At 41.7% G+C, this 23,815-nt stretch overlaps 1 protein-coding gene across 3 annotated transcripts in view; it reads right to left on the bottom strand.

Annotated features, from left to right (window-relative positions):
* RPH3A (rabphilin 3A) overlaps positions 1–23,815 on the bottom strand; it is a 521,629-nt gene that overhangs the window by 102,504 nt on the left and 395,310 nt on the right. For 2 of the 3 annotated variants that reach the window (XM_068245917.1, XM_068245908.1), the window contains 5 exons: positions 23,322–23,451; positions 22,155–22,238; positions 20,840–21,002; positions 18,458–18,499; positions 8,882–9,052 (listed from right to left, as the gene is read on the bottom strand). In XM_068245917.1, coding sequence (XP_068102018.1) covers positions 8,882–9,052; positions 18,458–18,499; positions 20,840–21,002; positions 22,155–22,238; positions 23,322–23,451 — 590 coding nt within the window. The remainder of the gene's footprint in view (positions 1–8,881; positions 9,053–18,457; positions 18,500–20,839; positions 21,003–22,154; positions 22,239–23,321; positions 23,452–23,815) is intronic. The other variant, XM_068245925.1, reaches the window with a different exon arrangement.

The following is a 23,815-nucleotide window of genomic DNA, read 5'->3' as shown; positions in this document are numbered from 1 at the left end:
CTCTTCCAATGACTCATGTTGAGTCCTCTCTCAGCATATCTTATGATAGCATGAGTCACCAGAAAGGAGGGATGAGGAACGATCACATGGGAGTAAGCAAGTTCGACTGTCACTTGACTACTGAGTAGTTGACCTGCAGAGTTTTCATATGGCTGGATAAGACAAGTTTCTGTTTCCGGACAGAACAGTGGATTCATATACATGGATCCTATATAGCGGCCTTTCTAAACCTTCATATCCAGGCAGGTCCTCATAGTCTGGTGCCCTACACAGTCTCAGCTAGCTCCATCCTAGGAGTGAATTTCCTGTTAAAGAGTTTACTGTTCCAAGCCATCTTGGATGTCACAAAGAAATACGATTCACAGATAAGCCCAGGCAGGATTTTTCTGCAACGTTTCTAGTTTTTTTTATATACATTACATTCTAAAACAAATGTCTTCCACATGCTATTTTAGTCTAACTCCTACACCAAAAAAAATCCACCTCCTACACCACACGACTACACTCTTTGCAACATCTCAAATTTACATTGAAGAAGCTTTATAACACATTATAAACTCTCAAAGAGCTCAGGATTTCCTTGCACAATAGTTTCAAGATTTCAGTGTGGATAACTAGCGATATAATAAAGGTGATTCTCTTTGTCGGTCATCAATAAAGGGTAAAAGGCATCTGTAAAGCCAAGACCGCGGAATATGGAACAAGGTGCTGTGTCTAACGTTCCCTACTGAGCTACTACATTTGGTTATGCAGTTCACAGGTGCAGTGAATAGGACACCCTAATGAATCGCACATGATGTGCATGAAATGCGTAGGTGGGCAGAATTTATAATTGTTTCTTACAAAAATAGGGTGATTGGAGTAAACACTCTTTAAGAGAAACCGTGACCAAGAATTGAACTTAATCCCAATTAGTAGATGATACCCCCTTTTACACGAGAAATCTATTCCTTTTCACAAACAGATCATCAGGGGGCTCTGTACGGCTGATATTGTGGTGAAACCCCTCCCACAGGGAACTGTGAGGACCATGGTCCTGGCAGTTTCCTACCTGTGAACCTTGTTGCATTGTAGGAAATAGCTGCTTACAGCTGTATCCAACTGCCAAAAAAGCAAGCAGCAGCTACTTCCAGTGACATCACCTGCCAGCAGTAAAAATGTCTCCGTGTGCTAAATGTCAGAATGTAAATCAGGGAGAGGAAAGATTTTACAATGGGCAAACACTAACTAAATCATTTATACATAATTATTGTAAATATGAAGTACTTTTTTATTACATTATTTTCACTGGAGTTCCTCTTTAAGTCGCTCACTACTTCAATATCTGTGTCAAATGATAGTTTAAAACAAGCTTATGTAGAAGCACTAAAACAGGTACCGTATTTTTCGGACTATAAGACGCTTCTGACCATAAGACGCACCTAGGTTTACAGGACAAAAACCATGGGGAAAAAATATACTAAACCTGGTGCATTCATGATGCAGGGACATCTTGTGGATTATGCCCCTTTGTACCTCATGCCCCCTTGTACCTCTTGGATCCTCCTCTGTCTCCCTTGTGTCCTCCTCTGTCCCCTCTGTGTCTGCCTCTGTCCTCCTCTATGCCCATTTGTGCCCCCCTTGTGTCCTCCTTTATGCCCTTTTGTGTCCCAGTGTCCAAGTCAGGAACTCCATACATTTGGACTATAAGACGCAGTGACTTTTTTGCCTCACTTTTTGGGGAGAAAAAGTGAGTCTTATAGTCCAAAAAATACAGTATTTGTTATTTATTATTTATTGTATTTATAAAGCGCCAACATATTACGCAGCGCTTTGTTTAACCCTTTTGGGACCAGACGGCTCTGGGTCCTTAAAGAGTAACTGTTAGGCATGAAGAACAAAATCAATTCTCTATTTCTATCTGTTGATCATAAAAAAGGAATGCTAAAAAGGCAATGTATAACTTTAAAATCAATCTTACTTTTTTATTTCAGAGATTAATCCTCATGTCCCCAGCTCCTTAGTATGCAGCCAGTAATCAGCCGCAAAAGAGAAGTTGCAGTGCAGGCTGGGGGAGTTTCTGCACAAACACAGCTAGTTCAGCCTGATTGGCTGCAGCCTGTGTCACTCGCACTCCTTTTCCTCTCATTGGCTGCCTCCCATGACTGTCCATGTCTGCCCCCTCCACACACTCCAGCCCGACAGGCATCTCCTCCAATTCATGAGGGCAGTGGCTGCCACCACCGCATCGCTTCCATGGGGACCCCAGTCCCTGCTACCATTTCCTTAGGGATTCCCTGCATTTGCAATCAACGCTCGCTATTGGTGTGAGGAGGAGGGCGGAGTAAGGGAGGAAATGACCTCACCATTGGCTTCAGCTGGAGGGAGTAAAGATGGCCCCTGCCAGTGAACAGAATTCTCTCCATTTACCTTTTTTATTTTATAAAGTTCACTGAAATCAACACTTGTACCGCGCAATACACATTATGTAAGTAGAGCTAGTATTTATCTACGTATATATGCCAGTTTTTTATCTGGCATAGTATGGCTGACAGCTCCACTTTAAGGACCAGAGCCATCCTTTCCCTATTGTAGGAAATGGAAAGTCTGCACAATACAGTTAGTAGAAAAGTCCAAAAAGTTTTATTTAAGCAATAGTGACTACAATGGCTATTTCCCTGTTGTGCCCTGTGGTTGTGACTCGTTCACATTAATCACAGGGTCAGGAGCCAATGAAATGGCGGATTTCACTAAGACAGCAGGGCGAGCTGGTGCAGCAATGCGAACGGCGAGGACGGCGTGAGTGCGCGGGGGTGCATAGTTGGAATCAAGGTCCTGTCAGAGCCGCACAGCCTCCAGCAGGGTGTAGATTCTTACTACGTTGGTACGGGAGCTGTTAATAATAAATGTAAACTGTACAAACATTAACAATAAAAACATAATGCTCAATGATTGCTCTTTCCATGCAGCCATACATTTACATGGAGCTGTTTATAGTGGTGTTAGATTATAGGTAATCAATCCAAAACTGTCAGGTAAAAAAAACCTGGGCAAATCCAGTCCCAGTGAAATGACGTGCTGTGCAGTGAACAATAGCACTGGCCAAGGATTTTCACTCCATTCACTGAAGGGGTGGCTCCGGACATGGAGGGAAATCTGCATGCATGTTAGATTTTCATCCAAAACAATCACTCTGGGCAACAAAAATCGAAGGTTTGTATATTGCTTTGCAATTTATAACATGGGATATTAACTGCATTACAGAAGTTAAACTTTGAATACTTTTTATTTTTGCATCATTTTAATGAAAGGAACATACATAACACCCTCCTGTCAGGCCTCCCGCTGAACCACATTGCCCCCTACAATCCGTCATGAACGCCAGACCAATCTACTCCTCCCACCGTTTTGTCTCCACGACTCTCCTGTGCAAATCCCTTCACTAGCTCCTGATCTGCTTCACAGTAAGCTTCAAGATCCTGTGTTTGGCCTAAAAAACTATACATAAGTCGTGCCCAACCTACATCTCTGACCTGGTCAGCAGATACACACCTGGCTGCCCACTTCGCTCCTCCAACAACCTCCTCTAACCACCCCACGCATCTTGCACTCCCATGCACAACTACAGGATTTCACTAGAGCTGCCCCTATCCTGTGGAACTCTCTCCCCCACTGCCCATCAGGCTTGCCCCCTTCTTCAACACCTTCAAACAAGCCCTCAAAACTCACCTCTTCTCCCACCTCACTGCTGCCCTAACTCTCTCTGCAGAGAACCTTTTGATGTAGCCCCAGGGCCGGCCCTAGACTTTTTGCCGGCTGAGGCAAATTTTGAAAAAATTGCCACCGCCGCCCCATCCCCCCGGGGGGGGGGGGGGGGGTGCCGAGCTGGAGGGGTAGCTGGCAGGACGGGGGTATTGGGCCTAGTGGCGGGAAGGGGGGTCGGACCCCCCCTCCCTCGCCTGGGTCCCCCAATCTGCGCTCCCCTCCAGCCTTAAATAGAAGCAGCCGCTATTTTTAAGAGGCACGGGCGGGGAGGACTCACCTCTTCCCAGCGTGCGCTCCACTGACGTCACTTCCTGCAGCGTTGCAGGAAGTGACGTGAGTGGAGCGCACGCTGGAACGAGGAAGAGGTGAGTCCTCCCCGCCCGTGCCTCTTACAAATAGCGGCTGCTTTTATTTAAGGCTGGAGGGGAGCGCATATCGGGGGATCCAGGCGAGGGAGGGGGGGTCCGACCCCCCTCCCCACCACTAGGCCCAATACCCCCGTCCTGCCAGCTACCCCTCCAGCTCAGCGGCCGGCTCCCCGCACCCACGGACGGGCGGGTGTCGCCCCTGGAAATTTGCTGCCTGAGGCAAAAGTTTCACCCCGTCTCATGAGCGGGCCCGCCCTGTGTAGCCCCCTCCTTTCGGGTCACTACCCACTCTCTCTAGATCAGCGCTGGGCAAACTACGGCCCGCAGGCTGGTACGCTTTTACTCTGGTGCACCAACAGGCGGCCGGATTCCTCTCCTAGTTCCCATCCCTCCCTACAGAGTTGCGAGTGGGCGGTTACGGTTACTTAATAAAATCACCTGATCGACGATTTTTGTGTTGCGACTCCATGGCAACAGGGCATCACATGAAACAATGTTGAGATGTGCCAGCGTATTACACAGGAAGGAGAGAGGAGGGGGAAGTATTTCAAGAATGCCGCCTGCAGTATATTATGGCTTATTACCTGTATTGTGCTGTCGGTCACTGTTATTATTTGTAATCTTATTTATTGTACAGCGCTGCGTAATTTGTTGGCACTATATAAATCCAATAAATAATAGTAATAACCCTATCAAACGGCACCCCCCTTCACAAAGCAATCATCTCCTCTGCTGTAATACTGGGCACCACAGCATGGAACTGGTGGCAGCATACAACAGCTAAATCTTCGAACTGACAGGAAAGATGGCATGCAAAAATACTCACAATCACATAACCAAATCATATTAGAGCTCTAGAGATATCAATTTAAATGCAATTAAATTGTTTCTTTGCTCCTGAGATGGCCTACATTATTTACTCCGTTCATTTCAATACGTTAAACTATCCATATTATTCTGTACACAGAAAATGAATCAGGATGAGTACAGCATGGAAAGATGAATGTGAATCTGAGACAGCAGCAGAATCCATCTTCCCCCAACACTGAAAGCAACAGAAAGTGTAATATAAGAAATGTGACTTTGCAGTACGGCTAGTACTACATCAGAGATAAGTGACAAACAAGCAGCAGACAAGGTTATGATGTACCCAACTACCCAGGGAACATCACTGCATGGCAATGGATTCTAATTAGCACACCAACTGTTCAGTCAAGCATTTAAGTAAACACCAGAGTGCCAGAAACAGTCTCTTGTTAGTTGTACCCACAATCCTTCTCATACCATAAACAGGGATGTCATTCCAGGTAAAGGTTGAGATGGAAGAAACTTGGTTGACTGGTTTATATTTACAGTAAAGCCTTAAACTAGCAATAATTCAACTCTGCAAAGTCTTCATGTGCTTATAGTTAAGTGTACTTGAAAGGCGGGTACACCAGGAACCCAAAATGGTGTAGTATTTTGACCATTATATTGTACAGGAATACACAATAACAAGTTCAATGAGGTTTATTTGAAAAGCACTTAAAGTGGATCCGAGATATAACAAGTAACTTGTCTATATATCTTATCTAAAGTTTAGATAGTTTACACAGCAAATCTAGCTGCAAACAGCTTCAACAGTATATGATTATTTATCCCTGTGATACAATGAGAGCAGGCATGTTCTGTTTGTCACATTACACACAGGCAAGCTGTGAAAACCTCAGCCTGTGAAAACTTCACTTCCCTCTCCTCCTCCCTCCTCCCCTCTGCCTCTGAAATCTTTGGCTAGTAACCTCCTCCTCCTACTGCCTAGACTGAGCTCCCATAAGCCCTTGCTACTACGGCTGAGAGTGCCAAGGCACACTAGAGAAGCTGTGGGCGAGGCTTGTTTAGTTTATAGGGAATTAGAGTATTAAAAAAAAGTATTTGGCTTGAGGAATGCCCTATAAACTATTTGAAAGGAACACAATTATGAAATGAGTAAAAGTGTATCTCTGATCCACTTTAAGACAACATACATCATAATATAGCTGCTCTAGGCTCACCTACACACCTGCTGTAGCCTGTTGATTGACCTAAAGAAGCAGTTGATAGACCACAAAACATGTTTTCTTAAGTGCTTTTTGAATAAACGTTGAATTTATTTTCATGTATCCCTGCAGGTAAACCAACACTCTCCTTTTAAACTTTTTTTTTTTACTGTATTTACCAAGGTTTGTCAAAATACGGCAAAAATCAATAATGCAAGCAAATTGCATTCATTATCAAGCCCCCATTTCAAGACACTTTGACCAACTTTGAGTACAAATACACTAACATTTTAAATAGCTGTACATAAGAAACGAAAACAGAATACATTTAAAACAAAAAAGTTCTGTTTTTGTACAGAGTATACAATTTACCACTTTTAAAGTGGACCTGAACTCTTGCACAGGATTGAAGGAAAACAGAGAAATACACCCTTTACGTATTCAGAGAGTTTAGCCTGTCTAATTCCCCCTCATTTGTGTCTAATAACAAGTTTGTAATTTGATCTCTACCCTGTGTTACCTGACTACCATGGCAGAGAAGCTCATTTGAAAGCACAGGATGTTAAAAATATGTCTGCTTCCATGAAAGCAGGAAGTAGAAACAGTGCAGATTTATTTCAGGGTTTGTATCAGCTGTAACTAAAAAAAACTCTTTATCTTTAAAAGTTATTATGCTGTTCATGTCCACTTTAAACAAGTAATTATAATACACAGACTGAACAAACACTGGCTGCAGAGGACCTTGCGCCAGTAAAACATCTGAGACATTTTTTCATGTTTGTGCCATTTTTTTTTATGCAAACCTGACAGAGTCCATTATCAGGAATTCAAAGAGCGCCAACAAAATAGTGTGCCAGCAAAAGCCAAAAAAGCTGCTTATTCCATCTAATCTCTCTGCCACCCTGACCCTGACTGCCAAATCTATTCCCTCCAAGTTCCACAGCACTGCTAGCAGCAAATAAAATCCTCAGATGGTTTATGCTTCACTGGTAATTGTCTCAAAGTTGTAAACCTTCATATTATAAAGTAAGATGTTATGCAGTACAGCAACTTTCTAAAATGCTCAGCCTACTGTTCACCACTGTTATTCGGTCAGAAATAATGGCAATTTTAGGTCATCACATTTATGAAAGTGGCGATCAGCTGAAAAGATCACATTCCTGCAGTTAATAACCCCCAAAGTTACTATTTATCACCACTTAAAGAGAATCTGTACTCTAAAATTCTTACAATAAAAAGCATACCATTCTTATTCATTATGTTCTCCTGGGCCCCTCTGTGCTGTTTCTGCCATTCCTGCTGCAATCCTGGCTTGTAATTGCCATTTTTATCCAGTGTTTACAAACAAAAGACATCGCAAGTAATAGGCTGAGAGTAGCTCAGTGTGTGAGTCATACAGAGTGTGCAGGGGGCCTGGAGAGGGTGTGCATAGCTTCTATCCAATCACAAGCAGCACAGCACATTCCAGCCTGACTGCCTAAGCCCGACAGAGCCGACAGAGGAGAGAAGATTAGATCATATGACAGAGATAATACAGCCACTGTGCAACTAGGAAAGGCTGCAGTAAGACAGAGCACATTAGAACAGGTATAGGAACTTATAGGATAGAAGAAATAAGGATGAAAATTTTGTTACAGAGTCTCTTTAACATTATTTTTGCACCAAATGCCATATTGATAAAGTGACCACCTGTCTTATGTTTTTATTTTCAGTTATATAGCTTTTTTTAATTTATTATTATGACAGGGCATCATACTATCACAGTTGCAGGTTTTACAACCACACACTTAATTTTAAACTATAAAACAAAGCCGGAATAATGACCCTTCGAAATTTTCTGTAGTGAAACCTTATCTCAGACAGTCTCTCACTGTTTTTTGGCTGTTTAAGTGCTTCAGAAAACAGGACTGTATTTGACACAGTTGGGTCGACCTGCTCAGAGAACCTCTTTTCCATAGAAAACAACTAAAGTGAAACCTGAAGCGGAAAAAAGTATGACATAATGAAATTGTATGTGTAGTACGGATAATGAATAGAACATTAGTAGCTAAGAAACAAGTCTTATATTTTTATTTTCAGTTATATAGCTTTTTTTTTTTTTTTATAACAGTGCATCATACTATCACAGTTGAAGGTTTTAAAACCACACGGTCTTTTAAGCTATAAAACAAAGCAGAAAAAACCCTTTGAACTGTGCTGCAGTAAAACCTTATCTCAAGCTGTCTCTTACTTTTTTTTTTGGCTGTTTAAGTGCTTCAGAAAACAGGACTGTATTCCATACAGTTGGGTCGAATAGCTCAGAGAAGCTCTTTTTCATAGATAACAACTAAAGTTTTTCAGTGCTTCCTGTACTGGAAAACAATGAGACTCTTATTTGCTACTAATGTTCTATTTCTTAGCTGTACCACACATACAATTCATTATCTCATAAGTTTATGTTCACTTCATCTTTACTTTAAAACTGATTGTCCATGGTGTGTGTGTGGCGTGTGTGGTGTGTGTGTGTGGTTGGGGGGCGGGGAGGGTGTTAACCAGGCAACAAATCAGTTTACACATGTGACGGTATAAAAATGATGATCAGAATTTTAAAATTATATGGCAACAATGAGATTTTTTCTCTCTAAATATGTAATATATATATATATATATATATATATATATATATATATATATATATATATATATATATATATTTCCCTTTTATTCTGAACACTTGCGAGTTATCTTGTTCAGTAAATAAAAGCATTGGCAAACCTCCAGGACTTCTGTTGACTTCATTGTCAGCAGTGCTGTAGGAATACTCTCTCCCCTCGTGGTCTGCTGCAGCGTAATCTCCCCCACTCGGGGCCATTCTCGTCTCAGGTTGCCTACGAGAAGGTGGCGGGCAATTCCCTCTTGCAGATGGAGCAGTGCTGGTTTCAGTGCCTGGAGGCAGACACATTTATTTCAGCATCACTAATGCAGTACAGGTCCTAATAATATATTTGTAAACACTCTATGAAGAAATCCAAAACTAGCCAGTCATAGTTTGCTTTAATTGCATATTCCACACAAGTCTATCCAACAGTCTCGCTGCAGAAATGGAACAGATGTCTGCTTCTCTGGAGAGAAATGGAGGCGTGATATAAACACTGCTTGCTGGCTTTACGCAAGGGAGCGATATGACAGGCTTCATAAACATTGCAGTTAGTGCACAGCTTGTCCCAATGGATGACCGCAAAAGCAAAGGTCATTTGAACCCCGCTGTCACTACAAGTAGGTATACCACCAGCAGACAGCATAAGCAGGCTCACGGCAAGGTGGTGGACAGCAGCACCAGTGAAAACCTGCGAAAAAATTAAGATATACAAGGAATCTAAACCTGCCTGAAGAGAAAGAAGGCCTTTCAGGACAGCAATATACATTGCAAAGATTTACTATAACTCACCACAGCAAGCTAGGGAGTGGATAAGACTTTGGCCACGTGAATGTCTAAGCTGCTAAGGAGGAGTGGAAAATGGGGACAAAATCATCCCATTCTTGTAAAATAGACTTTTATGTTCAGTGATTCCCTGAAATATATACAATCTCCCTGTCCACAGACGGATCTAAAACACTTTTCTGTTTATCTACGTTTTTCCACACAAGCAAGCAAAGAAAGGAGAAGATGAGTGTAACAATAAGCCATACAGCTAGTCAGTAAAACTGGCATAGGGGATCCTGGTATTCATTCAAATTGCCCCCCCCCCCCCCCCCTTCACCCCCTTGTACATGTACACACACACAACCACTTTTTCGCTGGCAACCTCTTTCCAAAGTAGCATGAGTAACAGAGCAGTGCTATATTTATCTGCTTCAGCGCTGTGTCATGTTGCCTCTGTCCTTATCAGCAGCCGCACGCTCTATGCTTGCCTCCCTGACTCCTGATCATGTGACATGCATTAGGAGCTGGAGTTATGCAGCATAGAGTGTGCAGCTATCAGGAATAACAGAGGAGGCCTGACACAGGGCTGGAGCAGGGAAATATTATACTGCTCTGCTTTGCAGAAGGTACCCCCTTCCCAATGTGTCTGGGGTCACGGGGGATAAAGTTACACCACAGACTTGACAGATTCCTGTACACCAAACAATGTACTATTGCCATCATTGCAAGGAAAGTTCATATCATGGCTGCATGTACACTGAAATGGAAAGGTAATGTTTAACACTATCCAATGACAGACTAGCTTCATCGCTTTTAAACATGTAATAGGAATTAAACATTTACAGTCCCCAGAAACAGTTATACTGTTTGGAAGGGCAATAGAAGCAGAGAGGACAGTATGCATAGAAAAAAAGATTTGATGGTAACAATAAAATATACAAGAAAAGCTAGCTATAAGAGATATTGCGTTTGGAAATGGGGCAAATAACAGGGCCAACAATAAAGAGGGCGCAAAAATAGCAGCAAAAAATAAATATATAAAAAGTTGTTTTGTTTTTTGAATCTGCCGAGATTAGTAGCAGAGCAACTGGCAGCTGAAGAAGAAGGCCAATTAATAAAGTGAGCTATAGCTGTCACTTCCTGAAGAATAGCATCTGTACCCAAGATATATTGCTGGCCTTTTATCACAAATGTGCCTTAGGTCTAAAAGCTAATGGTGCCAAAAGAAACAGAGCTGTCCCAAATAAACTAAAACACAAAATAACACAGCAAAGCATGAGAGCTGCAAAGCAAGGATGTTGCACAGTTCAGTATTAAAGCGAATGAGCAAAGATGTCCACTGGTTCTAAGAGAATGCCATTTTCAGCCCAGTCCAATTTACCGGTAATCCCTCACAAAAAAAAACAACAATAAAAAGTCAAAGTTCAGACACAACAGCACTGAAACAGCTGAGCACACAGAATGACTAAGATGTGGGTAACTGCCCTTTTAGGCTCTATCGAGTTTATGCCGAAATTAAAAGCAGTGTGCACAAAATCTGGGTTTTTATCCTCTCCCCCTCAATAAAAGAAAGTTTTGGGCAGACTTACACATCATGCAATTGCTGCTCTCAGTCTAAAAACATGTATGAAACATTTTGTTTATGCTAATGCATTGAATGTCTGAGACAGTGTAGGGATATGCTGTACGAAACTTGAATCTCACAATTCCTGCAAATAAGCCCAAAACCCTCTAGCCTATTATTTTTTGAAACCGTCAACATTAAAGGATACCCGAAGTGACATGTGACATCATGAGATAGACACTGGTATGTACAGTGCCTAGCACACAAATAGCTATGCTGTTTTCCTTTTTTTCTTTGTCTGCCTGAAAGAGTTAAATATCAGGTATGTAAGTGGCTGACTCAGTCCTGACTCAGACAGGAAGTGACTACAGTGTGACCCTCACTGATGATAAATTCCAACTATAAAACATTTTCCTAGCAGAAAATGGCTTGAGAGCAAGAAAGAGGAAAAAGGGAATTTCATATCAGTGAGGGTCACACTGTAGTCGCTTCCTGTCTGAGTGAGGACTGAGTCAGCCACTTAAAGAGACTATAGCCTTTTCTAGTTGCACTGTCTTTGTAATAAATCTTATCTTCTTTCCTCTGTCGGCTCTGTCGGGATCAGGATGGAATGTGTGGAATGTGCAGCACTGCTTGTCATTGGCAGAAGCTTTACACACCCTCTCCAAGCACTGCATGAGCCACTCAGTAAGCTGTTCTCAGCCTATCATACTCTGGTTAGAAGCCTTGTCTTTTGTTTGTAAAAACTGTTAATTACAGGCCAGGATTGCAGCAGGTAGTGGCAGAAACAGCACAGAGGGGCCCAGGAGAACATAATGAAGAGAATGGTATGCTTTTTATTGTAAGAATTTTAGAGTACAGAGTCTCTTTAAATACCTGATATTTAGCTCTTTCAGGCAGAGAAAGAAAAAAAGGAACACAAGCATAGTTATTTGTGTGCTAGGCACTGTACATACCCATGCATATCTCATGTCAAATGTCACTTCGGGTATCCTATAAAAATAAGAGTTTGAAATCGGAACTGTGTTCCACATTCTTCAAGAAAAGAACCCAAACCACATTGCCGACGGCAGCAAGGTGATGGGGTTGTTTAATTCATCTTTGTCATCGCCTCTGGTGACTGCGCTCAACGTTGCTATCCAGCTCTCCAATACTTCCTCCATCTGGCTGTGAAGGAGGAAGTATCTGGAAAAGCAATGTGAACTGCGGCGACAAGGGCTAGTAAAAAAAAACCCATCCCTGATGCGGCACGTATGTAGAAATAATAAAGGTTCTGGTACTGATCCCAAGCATTTGGAATACCGTTGCAATTTTGAGTGCTCATCATTATATTATGAAATATCAGTCCTCAAATCGCTATGCGAGTGTCCTTTCTTTTTCTTTTAAAACCATTCACCTAAAGATTCACCTCAGTTATACTACTCCTGGGACTTTGTAGAGGACCAGAGCTCTTTTAGGCATAGACAAACCAGGCAAATGCCTAGGGTAACATATGTAGGAGGGCAAACCCCAGAACTATTCTTAGCACTCTGTGCTTCATGGTGTTGGAATTCTTGTACACAACTGCCAGTTCCATTAAGAAAGGGAAGGATAGTACGTTTAACACCTTAATATGTGTTGATGATTAACACAACAAAGGAGGCCTGAATAACAAAAAATATTATTACATGTGCGATTAGTGTGCTAACTAAGCTGTAATTGTTTGAGATTTTGTCTGTATGGACTGTTCTAAAGTTACCCATACATCTAGTGACTTGGTGGCCGGTTGACCATCTGATTGAGAGGAAAATCTGTCCCGTCAAGTACATGCCCGATCAACGATGCAATCAATTTCAGGCTGAGCATGTCGATCGGACATGTTGCAAGATGTCGGGCCATCTGGTGCTGTTTCCACGGTGTATAAATGTGCATGTGTGTATCCAAATATACATCACCTGTCCTGTATTGTGGTGCCCGTCTGTCTTCCGAATCCGTTGCTCTTTTGTTAGCCCTATGCACGCCGCTGGCACAGGTTTGAGGTCACACGTGCCATGCTGTGTATACAGCTAATGCAAGAGCGACAGATTCGGAAGACAGACAGGCACCAGAATACATGTAATGTATATTACCTGCGGGAACAGCTGTGAGGCGGCAGACTCTTCTATTAGCTGTATACACGTCGCCTGCATGGCACGTGTGACCTCAAACATGCGCCGGCGGCGTGTATACAGCTAATGGAAGAGCAACGGATTCAGAAAACAGATGGACACCACAATACAGGGCAGGTAATGTGTATTACCTGCGGGAACAGCGATGAGGCGGCAGACTCTTCTATTAGCTGTATACACGTCGCCTGCATGGCACGTGTGACCTCAAACATGCGCCGGCGGCGTGTATACAGCTAATGGAAGAGCGGCGGATTCGGAAGACTGATGGGCACTACAATACAGGACAGGTAATGTATATTGCCTGCGGGAACATTGGTGAGGCTGCGGACCCGGCCAATTCCCGAGAGATTTTAGCATGAAATTGATCGGGAATCCACCTGCGGTGAATGGGTGGGAAGCAGCTCTCTCTCTGATCAGATTCGATCAGAGAGATCTGTCTCTTGGTCGATCTGCCCATACATCATCTGATATATGGGCAGCTTTACTCTTTTGGATTCCTAGGACAATCTTCTGACCTGTAATGTTTTTATAAGGTGGCTAGGCTAAACACCCATCATACCAAATACAGGAACGGTTTTTGTATGTGGTTCAGTGAGTTTGGGCCAGTAAGGCATATCTGGCCTGGTAATAAATTGTGTTTTATTGATAGACTCATTTAGAGAAACATCACTTCTATGTATAACCAGTGTGTTATTGGTGCCTGCAAAACAAGTTAATATAGGCTACAATCTTCCTCTCTCTCTACAGATAGCCATGCTATGCTTGCTACACTCCATGAAAGTCTCTCTGGTTCTAGAAGGTGAATTGGAACTCATTAAACATACGTAACACATACTCTCACTTCCACAGACACATGTGCTGTTTAGGACAAATGTGATTAATTACAAAATAATTATAGAAGTTCAGGATCTAATTTAGAATACTTATCATGCATTAAAATGGCAAGCCTGGACGGAGCCTTTCATTAACGGGTTTTATTTGCGAGACTGATTCGTTTTGTGGAGTAAAGCATACTGTGGGCTATAGTGCAAAGAGCAATAACCTATTCCCATCCTCAGCCATCACTCAGGCTTCATTCCTTGGCTCTTAAAAACTGCATAAAAATATCAATTTCTAATGAATGTACTCCGGTCTCTAATAACACCGCAGTACATTCATTAGAAATGGATATTTTTATGCAGTTATTTAATACTCAGTTACTCATTAACACGAATGTAAATACACAAGGAGGTCATTCAAGATAAACATTCAGGGATTAAGGAAATAAGTGATTTTTCTAGAGGCAGATTCATAAAGGCTCATGAGAAATAAAGGGCACAACAAAGACATCAGTAGGATAATCGTACAGATAAGGTGGATAAAACCATTTCTATCAATCACGTCACTGAAATATATTTATATTTAATCTCGAGTGTCATCTAAAGTGCTGGATGATATTGTAACGCATCTTCAATAGCATCTAAATCTGTGCATCTTCAATAGCGCATAAATCTTATAGATAAAATTTGTATGAAGGTTTAACTGAAAACAAAAAGTAAGTGAATATTTGTGAATAGTTTCATATGTACAAATGATTTGTACACCCAAAAAACTAAACTTTTAGTCAGTGGTGTAACTACAATTCATGCCCCCCCCCCCCCCCCCCCAAAAAAAAAACTTTGATGGTCACTCTCATTTCCTTGCCTCCCCTTGGCGGTCTTCACGGCCTTGGGGACCATCTCATCATAAAACATGTGCGGCTATCATGGTCTTCACACCCATAACAAGTGTGGCCACAGAACCAGCTGATCGGAAGGATGGCCCCTGTATCAGAGGAAGGGTTAGTAGTTGGGGCCCCCTGTGATGGCATGGGCTGCTCCCCTCCCGTTATGCCCCTGCTTGCGGTTGACAAGATTCATTCATTCTGCATAACAGGTAAGTGACACCTCAGTTGCCCATCTGTTCTTTGCAGCTACCTGCTTCCACCGCCTGATAGCTAGACACTGAGTGAACAGAGTGATGAGGCCAAGTTTATTGACCAGTGAACAGACACCCAATACAGAAAGGTGCAAAGGTAAAATAGCATCGAAATTGAGTGCACAATGATTTTGGGTGCCATGGTAATTTGAGTGCCCCACTGCAATACCCACAAGTTAGCATGTATATTTTCAGGGCGAGTCAGAAACATCGTGGAAGGGGGTGTAGGTGTGAAGGTTTTCAATATCATCAGGGTCAGGTTAAAGTTAGACCAGGTTTTATAGGAGGGGGGAAAGTTATAAGTTAGAATAGTCTTGTGCAAAACACCAGCACACTCAGAACAAATACTTAAAAGTATCCAGCAAATTTTACATGCAATTCAAAAATAGTGACAATCTAGCAGATCAATTGGCAATAGGATAATTACCAGACCAGTAATCAAAGTCCATCAAACACGCCAGCCCAGACCTATCCAGCCATTTCCTTAAAGGGATGTATGAACTGGACATAATAACTCGTCAGACTCAGAATAATGAATTGGTTGTGTAGTACGGTTAATTATTATTAGTAGTAGTAGCAAAGAAAATATTCTCATATTTTTATTTTCAGTTATACAGTATAGTGCTTTTTATAACATTGCATCATTCTCTAATATTTGCAGTTTACACACTACTCAGCATTCTAAATGATTTTACAGAGCAGGCCAGTAAAATTTTTGAACTGGCCTCTGGAGAGAAAAAGAAAATACAGTGACTGACAGTTGAGATGATAAGCTTCAGAAGACAGAGCTCTCTGCGACTTTGAAAGTCGCGGAGCTCAATGGCTCTTTTGCACAGATAACAAATGGAGTTTCTTAACTCTTCCTGTACTGGAAACAATATTAGACTTATGTCTCTGCTCCTAATGTTTTATTTCTTAGCTGTACTACACATAAAAATCATTATATCATATTTTTTTCCGCTTCAGTGACTTCAGGGATTTTTTTTTGGCCACAGAAAAGGGAAGAACAGAAGCTGGAATTATTTTAGTAAAAATATTTTTCCACAATAAATGGAAAACTGGCATATGGACTTCAGGTCTCCCTTAGTATCTGAAAAGAATGAAGAAATATTTCTGGCTTGCATGCAAATTTCATGCACATTGCATGCATCTTAAGGCTCATACACACATCAGAGCATAGTCTTTTGAAAATGAAAGATCACAGACCAATTTTACCCCCTTCCATGTAGTATGAGAGCCATACCTTCACAGTCTATTCTATGGAGCTGAACTCCCCATCAGATAGAAATCTTTGAAAGATGCTGCACACAAAGATGCTGTAGACATTCAAAAGAACTGTTCCTGCAAAAGATCTGTTCCTGCAAAATGCATTCATAGACTATGATATCTGCAGATCATCATACACACCTTGTTTAACTGACATTCATCTGCAGATCAGATCCACCAGGATGGATTTTCAGATCTGCAGATGAATGTCAGTTAAACAAGGTGTGTATGATGATCTGCAGATCTCATAGACTATGAACGCAATTTGCAGGAACGGATCTTTGGCAGGAACAGATCTTTTGCAGATACTGATCTTTTGTGTCTGTACAGCATCTGTGTGTGCAGCATCTTGCAAAGATTTCTGTCTGATGGGGAGTTCAGCTCCATAGAATAGACTGTGTAGGTATGGCTCTCATACTACATGGAAGGGGGTAACATTGGTCTGTGATCTTTCATTTTCCAAAGACTATGGTCTGATGTGTCTATGTGGCCTTAGACTGGCCCAATCAAAATCAACAGTTAGGGTGTTTGTCTAGGCCATTTCCAAGCTACATATAATTTGCATGACATTTGCATGCAAGCCATAATCATTTGCATCTCATTGACCATCTTGGGAGTGTAGACAGGCTGTTGTGCACGCTCAGATATCCAGAGTACATCACAGCAATGTCTCAGCATGTTTCATATACTGCGCCTCAAAACACCACATGGACACAACACATGCTAAACAGCAATTAAGCCAAAAGAAATGACTAACAATGTAATTCTGATGGACTGGAAGCTGCGGCATCATCACTACAAATCCTGTCTCCTATGCGGCCAGACAACATGCTGAAGATTGAACAGATGTCCAACTCAAATATTCCTGGTTTTCTTACTTTAAAATCTCTTCCTATTTTGACTTGCAAATCGCAAAAGGCTGATGAGTAATCTTGAATAGAGCCTCTGATTGGTATGGAAAATCTAAAAACCCATTTCTTCAATTGTCTCTCATTATCACAAATTATGCTCAAAAGAATCAAATGTGCTGCTTGTACTATGTATGAGTGCTGATGCTTTCTTGCTGTGCAGGGGAAAGATTTGTAAATCCCTATATATAGACATACTATGCATGAATGAAAGGTTTCTGTGTTAAGCACAGGATACACTCTTCAGGGCCCACTGAATATTACATTAGCCCTGATAACCAAAACAATGTTAATTTAAAACTTCAATTTATTTTACCTGGTTCCAGATAAGTTCCCCAATCTCTGTACAATACATAACTGCTAGTCTAATAAAACAAAAGGTTCCTAAATATCTTCTGTCAATAGTCACAAGTCTTTATGAGAGTCTGGCTGTCCAGGCTTTGCCCACGGTCAATATCCATTTCATAGCCCATAATGGGAGTTTAACCCCCCTCCCCCCCCCCCGGCGGTAACACAGAGTCAGGCTTGGGGCGGAAAACCGCAGCTCCGAGCAGTAACCCCGAGCCTGACTCGTGGTAGGCTCCGGGAGGTCTGTGCAGAGTATAGCTCTCAACAGGCACCCTGTGCCATGCTTCCCTTCCAGTTAGCACAAGCGGAAGAGGTTGAGTGACATCTCAGCCACAGCCCTTGAGAAGGAGGTCTACTTGGCATTTATGGCAGGGGTCCCACCTGTGTCCGCTGCTGCGTTTTCCATGGACGAATATGCAGTTTTGGCCAACAGCCAGCTGAGAGCATCTGACTGCCAGCTATGGGGAATCGCACATGTCGTGTGAAAAAAAAAAAACAGCTGTGTTATTTATTTTACAAGCTACGGAAAAACACACATTACCTTCCCTTTCTTGTGATTACCCATAGGAAAGCATTATGTGCATTTTCATTTGCGTTTTCCACATAGAGGTCACAAGTGTGACTCCAGTCATGTGACCATGCAAAATTACTATGCAGAGTTGCGATGTAGAGTTTAAACACAAGAATATTCAATTTTCTGAACAGATTTATAAAACGTGTGTCTTCACAACAACTTACCATAAGACTCTTGGTCTGGCTGAGTTGTAGGCTCCACTTGACCTTAAAAAAACAATTAAGAGTAAATATTAAATTGAATAAATACCTTTAAACATAACTTACTTAGTATGTACCAAGGAAACAGATGTGAATACAAAAAACTGGACTAGAAAGATGACTGCCTTCAGCCATCATTAAGAAGTTCGGTTTAAATCAAAATACTTCTATAGTTTCTAATAGCAGATGCATCTGTATGCAATCTACTACTGATGCAGTCTCAGTTTAGATGCTGGAATAGCCCATTTATAAGCAGGTAAACTGGATTGCTAAAATGGACACCAATAACAACTTGTTGCCCATAACAAATTGCTTTAAGATCATTAGGAGCAGGTAGTGGGGTCACAAAGTAGAAATCACAGTCATCGGATTCTAAAGTCCTAGCACTTTGACTTGACGATCAGCAAATGCTCCAAAAGTGCTTCTAGTGGAACCCAGCCCTAATAGTTGTGCTTTTTGTAGGATTGGTAGTCCCATGAAAAATTCAAAGATAGCAAGAGTTTTTATTTAAATTTGACATCCGTTTAGATGCAAACAGTCCTTTGAAGTTCATCATTTTTTTCTGCAATTAAAAAAAGCTGAAGGTTGATTGAATGACATGGTGCCACTTTATCTTTTCTTTTGTGTAAATAAATCTGAACTTCCAGAAAGTCTATTTTGGGCTCCTCAAACTTTGACATTAAGAGTCTGAGCTATAGCTCTGATATTGTGAATCTTTGTAATCCAAGTTCCCTAGTAAAATGCTGCTCATAACTATAGGAACAAGTGAGCATGAGCATGGAAATCAAACTGGGTCAATTTTTTGAGGTATCTTAATCTCTGTCTGTTTGCGATTTACCCCTAAATCTATGGAGCCCATTCTCTGCTATTGGTGTGAGTTGTGTGGTTAAGCACGAGGAGAAAAGCATGGATGCAGGCGGTGGAAAACAGGCATTTTTGAAGGGCTTGTGTCCTTACATCTTCATGACAGGGTGAGGTGTTTCATATCCCAGATATGCCTTTATGCGAAGCAGTTGGTTCTTCGTACTAAATGGGAAAAGTTCTGTGGGTCATAGAATGTTACATACTAAACACGTGAAATGAGAAAAGGACACGGGGCAGCATCAAAGCTCTGGTAGTATTATATATGTACGCAGGTTGACCTGGAAATCCTTTGGGATCTCCAAGATAAGCCAGCATCTTTTGTCGGGCTCAGCAAGTCTAGATGGCATAGGATAATGCAACACCCACATGACTATCTACAGCATTGAAGAAGACCTATCATGTACCATCCAAATCTGTAAATAAAGTATGGAAACCATATCACAGTATATACCATCAATAATCTTTTGCCCAAAAAAAATATACTTCTCTTAAAGAGGATCTGTAACGTCAAAACGTCCCCTGGGGGGTACTCACCTCGGGCGGGGGAAGCCTCCGGATCCTAATGAGGCTTCCCAGGCCGTCCTCCGTCCCTCAGGGGTCTCGCTGCAGCCCTCTGTGAAAGATGACGTCAATATTTACCTTCCTGCCTCCTGCGCAGGCACTCTGACGGCTGTCGGCTCCGAAGTAGGTGGAAATACCCGATCGCCGTCGGGTCTGCTCTAGTGCGCAGGCGCAAGTTTCCGGTGCCTGCGCAGTAGACCGGACCCGACTGAGATTGGGTATTTCCGTGTAGTTCGGAGCCGAAAGCAGCCACAGCACCCCCGCTGGAGCCAGCAAAGGTAAATATTGAATTTACAGTCGGGTCTGTGGCCGGCTGTTCGGAGGGCTGCAGCGAGACCCCCGTGGGACAGAGGACGGCGTGGGAAGCCTCATTAGGATCCGGAGGCTTCCCCCACCCGAGGTGAGTACCCCCCAGGGGATGTTTTTGAGGTTACAGTGTCTCTTTAAGGAAACATTCCCTTGAATTTCCATCTCTGAATTTCGCCTTGGCATACATGTCGAGATCTGCCTCACATAAGCATTATGGGAGAGTAATGTCATCTGTACAGTGTAAATTATGCATTCTTGAAGCAGGCTGGATAGTGTACTGGTTAATGTGTCTGCCTCTGACATGGGAGACCAGGGTTCAAACCTGGTCTGGCTAGGGTCAGTACCTATTCAGTACGAAATCCATGGGCAAGACTTCCCAGCACTGCAGGGTGGTGCCTTGAGCGTGCCCATAGTGTCTGCAGCCACTGAGCGCTTTGAGTCCAACAGGAGAAAAGCGCTATACAAATGTTAGGATTACAAAATAAATCACGTAGAATGGAGAATAGTGAGAAGATGCTCAAGGTTTTGTTTTAGTCCCCAAGAACAGCTGGGGTTTCTAGACAATACAAAATTAAAATCATTTTTTTGACCACTTAAATAATGGCTGTTCACCTCGGGCCTGTGAACGAGGGTAGCGTCTTTGCTCTGGAGCTGTTGCTTCTGATGTTTGGTCAGTTGGAGGGTTCTGGGTTTTGGTTTTGCTCACTGGCATTGGTTCTGGGAGTTCATGCTTTGGAAAACCCTTGAAGAACCAGGCCCCAGACCTTTTCCATACCTACAGAGAAAAAGGAAGAAAGCATTTTCAAAGATTTAGTTGAATAAAATTATTTAGCATGACATCTTCATCAGAATTTTACAAATCTATTAACATTGTATTTCTGACTGTTGTGTTCACATTATTCTGGCTTTCCCTTTACTTACTGCCAGCTACCTAAACACAAAGCATTATCTCTGGTACATGTTCCCGTGCCCTTCATCTAAGTGCACAGACCGCTCCATTACTAGGTAGGACTTCATAATTATAATGTATGTGTAATTATTACGATGACATCAGGAAAAATCCTCTTGTGTTTAAACTTAATTATTTATCTAATTGGGAAACCTAGGATAAAGATAGTTGACCCAAATCTTGTTTACTTTGATTATCGTATACTTAAACTCTGAATGTCTTTTCAAAGTAAAGGTATTTCTATATTCTCATCTGAAAAATGATGAGCTTCTTTTTTACTTTGTCTCTGTAAAGTCAAATTTCCCAGCTGTTTCACACACAATATTTTTTTCAGAATTATCAGCAGCAGCAAAGTGGTGTAGTGGTTTGATTATGCACAGAGTTTGTATGTTCTCCCCAGGTTTGTATGTCTGTATGGGTTTCCTCCAGGCACTCCGGTTTCCCCCCACATCCCAAAAACATAGATAAGTTAATTGGCTTCCCCTTAAATTGGCCCTAGACTACAATACATACACTACAGGATGCATACATAGACATGACTTTGGTAGAGATTAGATGGTGAGCCCCTCTGAGGGACAGTTAAGTGACAAGACCATATTCTCTGTACAGCATTGTGGAAGATGTCAGCGCTACATAATCACTAAATAATTAGCAGAACGCAGTATGGCAGCACCAGAGGCAAATTCTGCAATTCTTGCCAGAAAGGTAAGATAATGATCTGCATTGACAAACAATGTTATTGAGACAAATAGACCAGCAGAGATGTAGAAAATTTATTTCAGGGTTCTTTCAACAATGCTGTTTCTGGTCCAACCACTTTGTTTTCCTTCAGGTAGCTCTTCTTCTGGAGTCGGTAAAGGTTCTGTTAATCTGCCTCTACCAGAATAAGGGCAGCTGACACTAAAGAAACACTCCATATGGGTTCCCCTCAGTCCTGATCTCTAGACACAGCGGGATAAACCTCCATACACTACGTACCTCCCGTTGTTCGCTGCATATTTTACAAAGCCAAATGGTGTGGGGCCGACTGTTGGTCTGTACACCACACTTTGTACAAACATTCTGTTAAAACAAAAAAAGAGGTATAATACATTACAGAAAACAAATCTTAACCATAGAGATCTAAACATTAACAAATAAGTCGCAGGAACTTTTCTAGGCATATCCTATACATTCTAACGAAGATTATTGGCATAAATAATTATTATCAAGCAGAAATGAATCAACTACAACTATCTGCAATACATTGTATAGAGCCTTTTAATTTGACGCAGTGCCTGCATTTGTTGGCAAAATGTGTCTACCGTCTTAGTCTGAACATATGTGCTGCATTCACATGTTGGCAGTCAGCCCATGAAAAATGAACAGAAATGTTTATAACCCTTGTGTGTAGGTAAGGTAACATCATCAATCATGTCATGAATAAGTGTATATAACTCAATGGGAAGTACAGTATTGCCTTTAAAAATCAGTATTTGTAAAGTATAATTTCTATGGGTCCGATACCTTCAGGACAGCGTATAACTACAGGATTGCAGGTGGAGTGGTGCATTATGGGTGCTGTTCTTGGACATAAAACAGATAACCTACAAATATCCTTTGTTTAAAAAGGAACCCAAGGTGAGAGGGATATGGAGGCTGACATGTTTATTTCCTTTTAAATAATGCACATTGCCTGGCTGTCCTGCTGATCCCCTGCCTCTAATACTTTAAGCCATAGACCCTGAACAAGCATGCAGATCAGATGTCTATGACAAATCTGACAAGATTAGCTGCATGCTTGTTTCAGGTGTGTGATTTAGACCCCACTGACCAGAAAGGATCATCAGGACTGCCAGGCAACTGGTATTGTTTAAAAGGAAAGAAATATGGCAGCTGCCATAGGTCTCACATTTCGTGTTCCATTTAAGGAAATTCTGTAGTCTGCAGTGTTTTTTCAGTACAAGATACTTAGATCCTTTTTTACCAATACAAAAAAAAAATCCTGAAAGTCCTAGCTCTCCAGAACTTGACCTAGCATCCTGCGTGCCACACTAGGATTGATCAGCTCATTATTGGACAATACATATTTGAAGAGCAGAGATTTCGACAAAGTTATAAGCATACGAAAGTTATAGTAAAAAATATATATCTAATAATAATAACCTTCTTGCAGTCTTCACAAACCACACACTTTGATCCTGGCAGTCCTAACTGTTCCCCACAGAGGATGCATCGATTCACCCCATCCCCAGTCACTGTCTTCCTCATGTCTTCTAGTCGGTCCACTAAGCGGCTATATGGACAAAAGGAAAATCATTACAGGGTGATTTATGTGCCTTGAACAAACAAAACAATATAGGTCAATAAAGTAGACTTTTTTTTAGCACTCAAAATACACAAATACACAAAGACACAGTTCCCAGGAAAATAACTATTTGCCTCACACCCTGAAAGGATTATAAAGAAACCCAATTGCATATACCTCTTGCTGCTCTTGGCCACATCCTAGAAAAACAAACTTTATTTTAGCAGTAAATAATGTCAGTACAAAATACTGCTAATAATATTTGATGACATTGCACTTTTTCTGTAAACATACTGGGCCAAGAGTGCTAGTGTGGCCTTTAATCAATTTGTAAATACTTACCCTTTTGAGT

The sequence above is a fragment of the Hyperolius riggenbachi genome, chromosome 1, assembly GCF_040937935.1.
Source record: "Hyperolius riggenbachi isolate aHypRig1 chromosome 1, aHypRig1.pri, whole genome shotgun sequence".
NCBI lineage: Eukaryota > Metazoa > Chordata > Amphibia > Anura > Hyperoliidae > Hyperolius > Hyperolius riggenbachi.
This window is presented reverse-complemented; position numbering and strand designations above follow the sequence as displayed.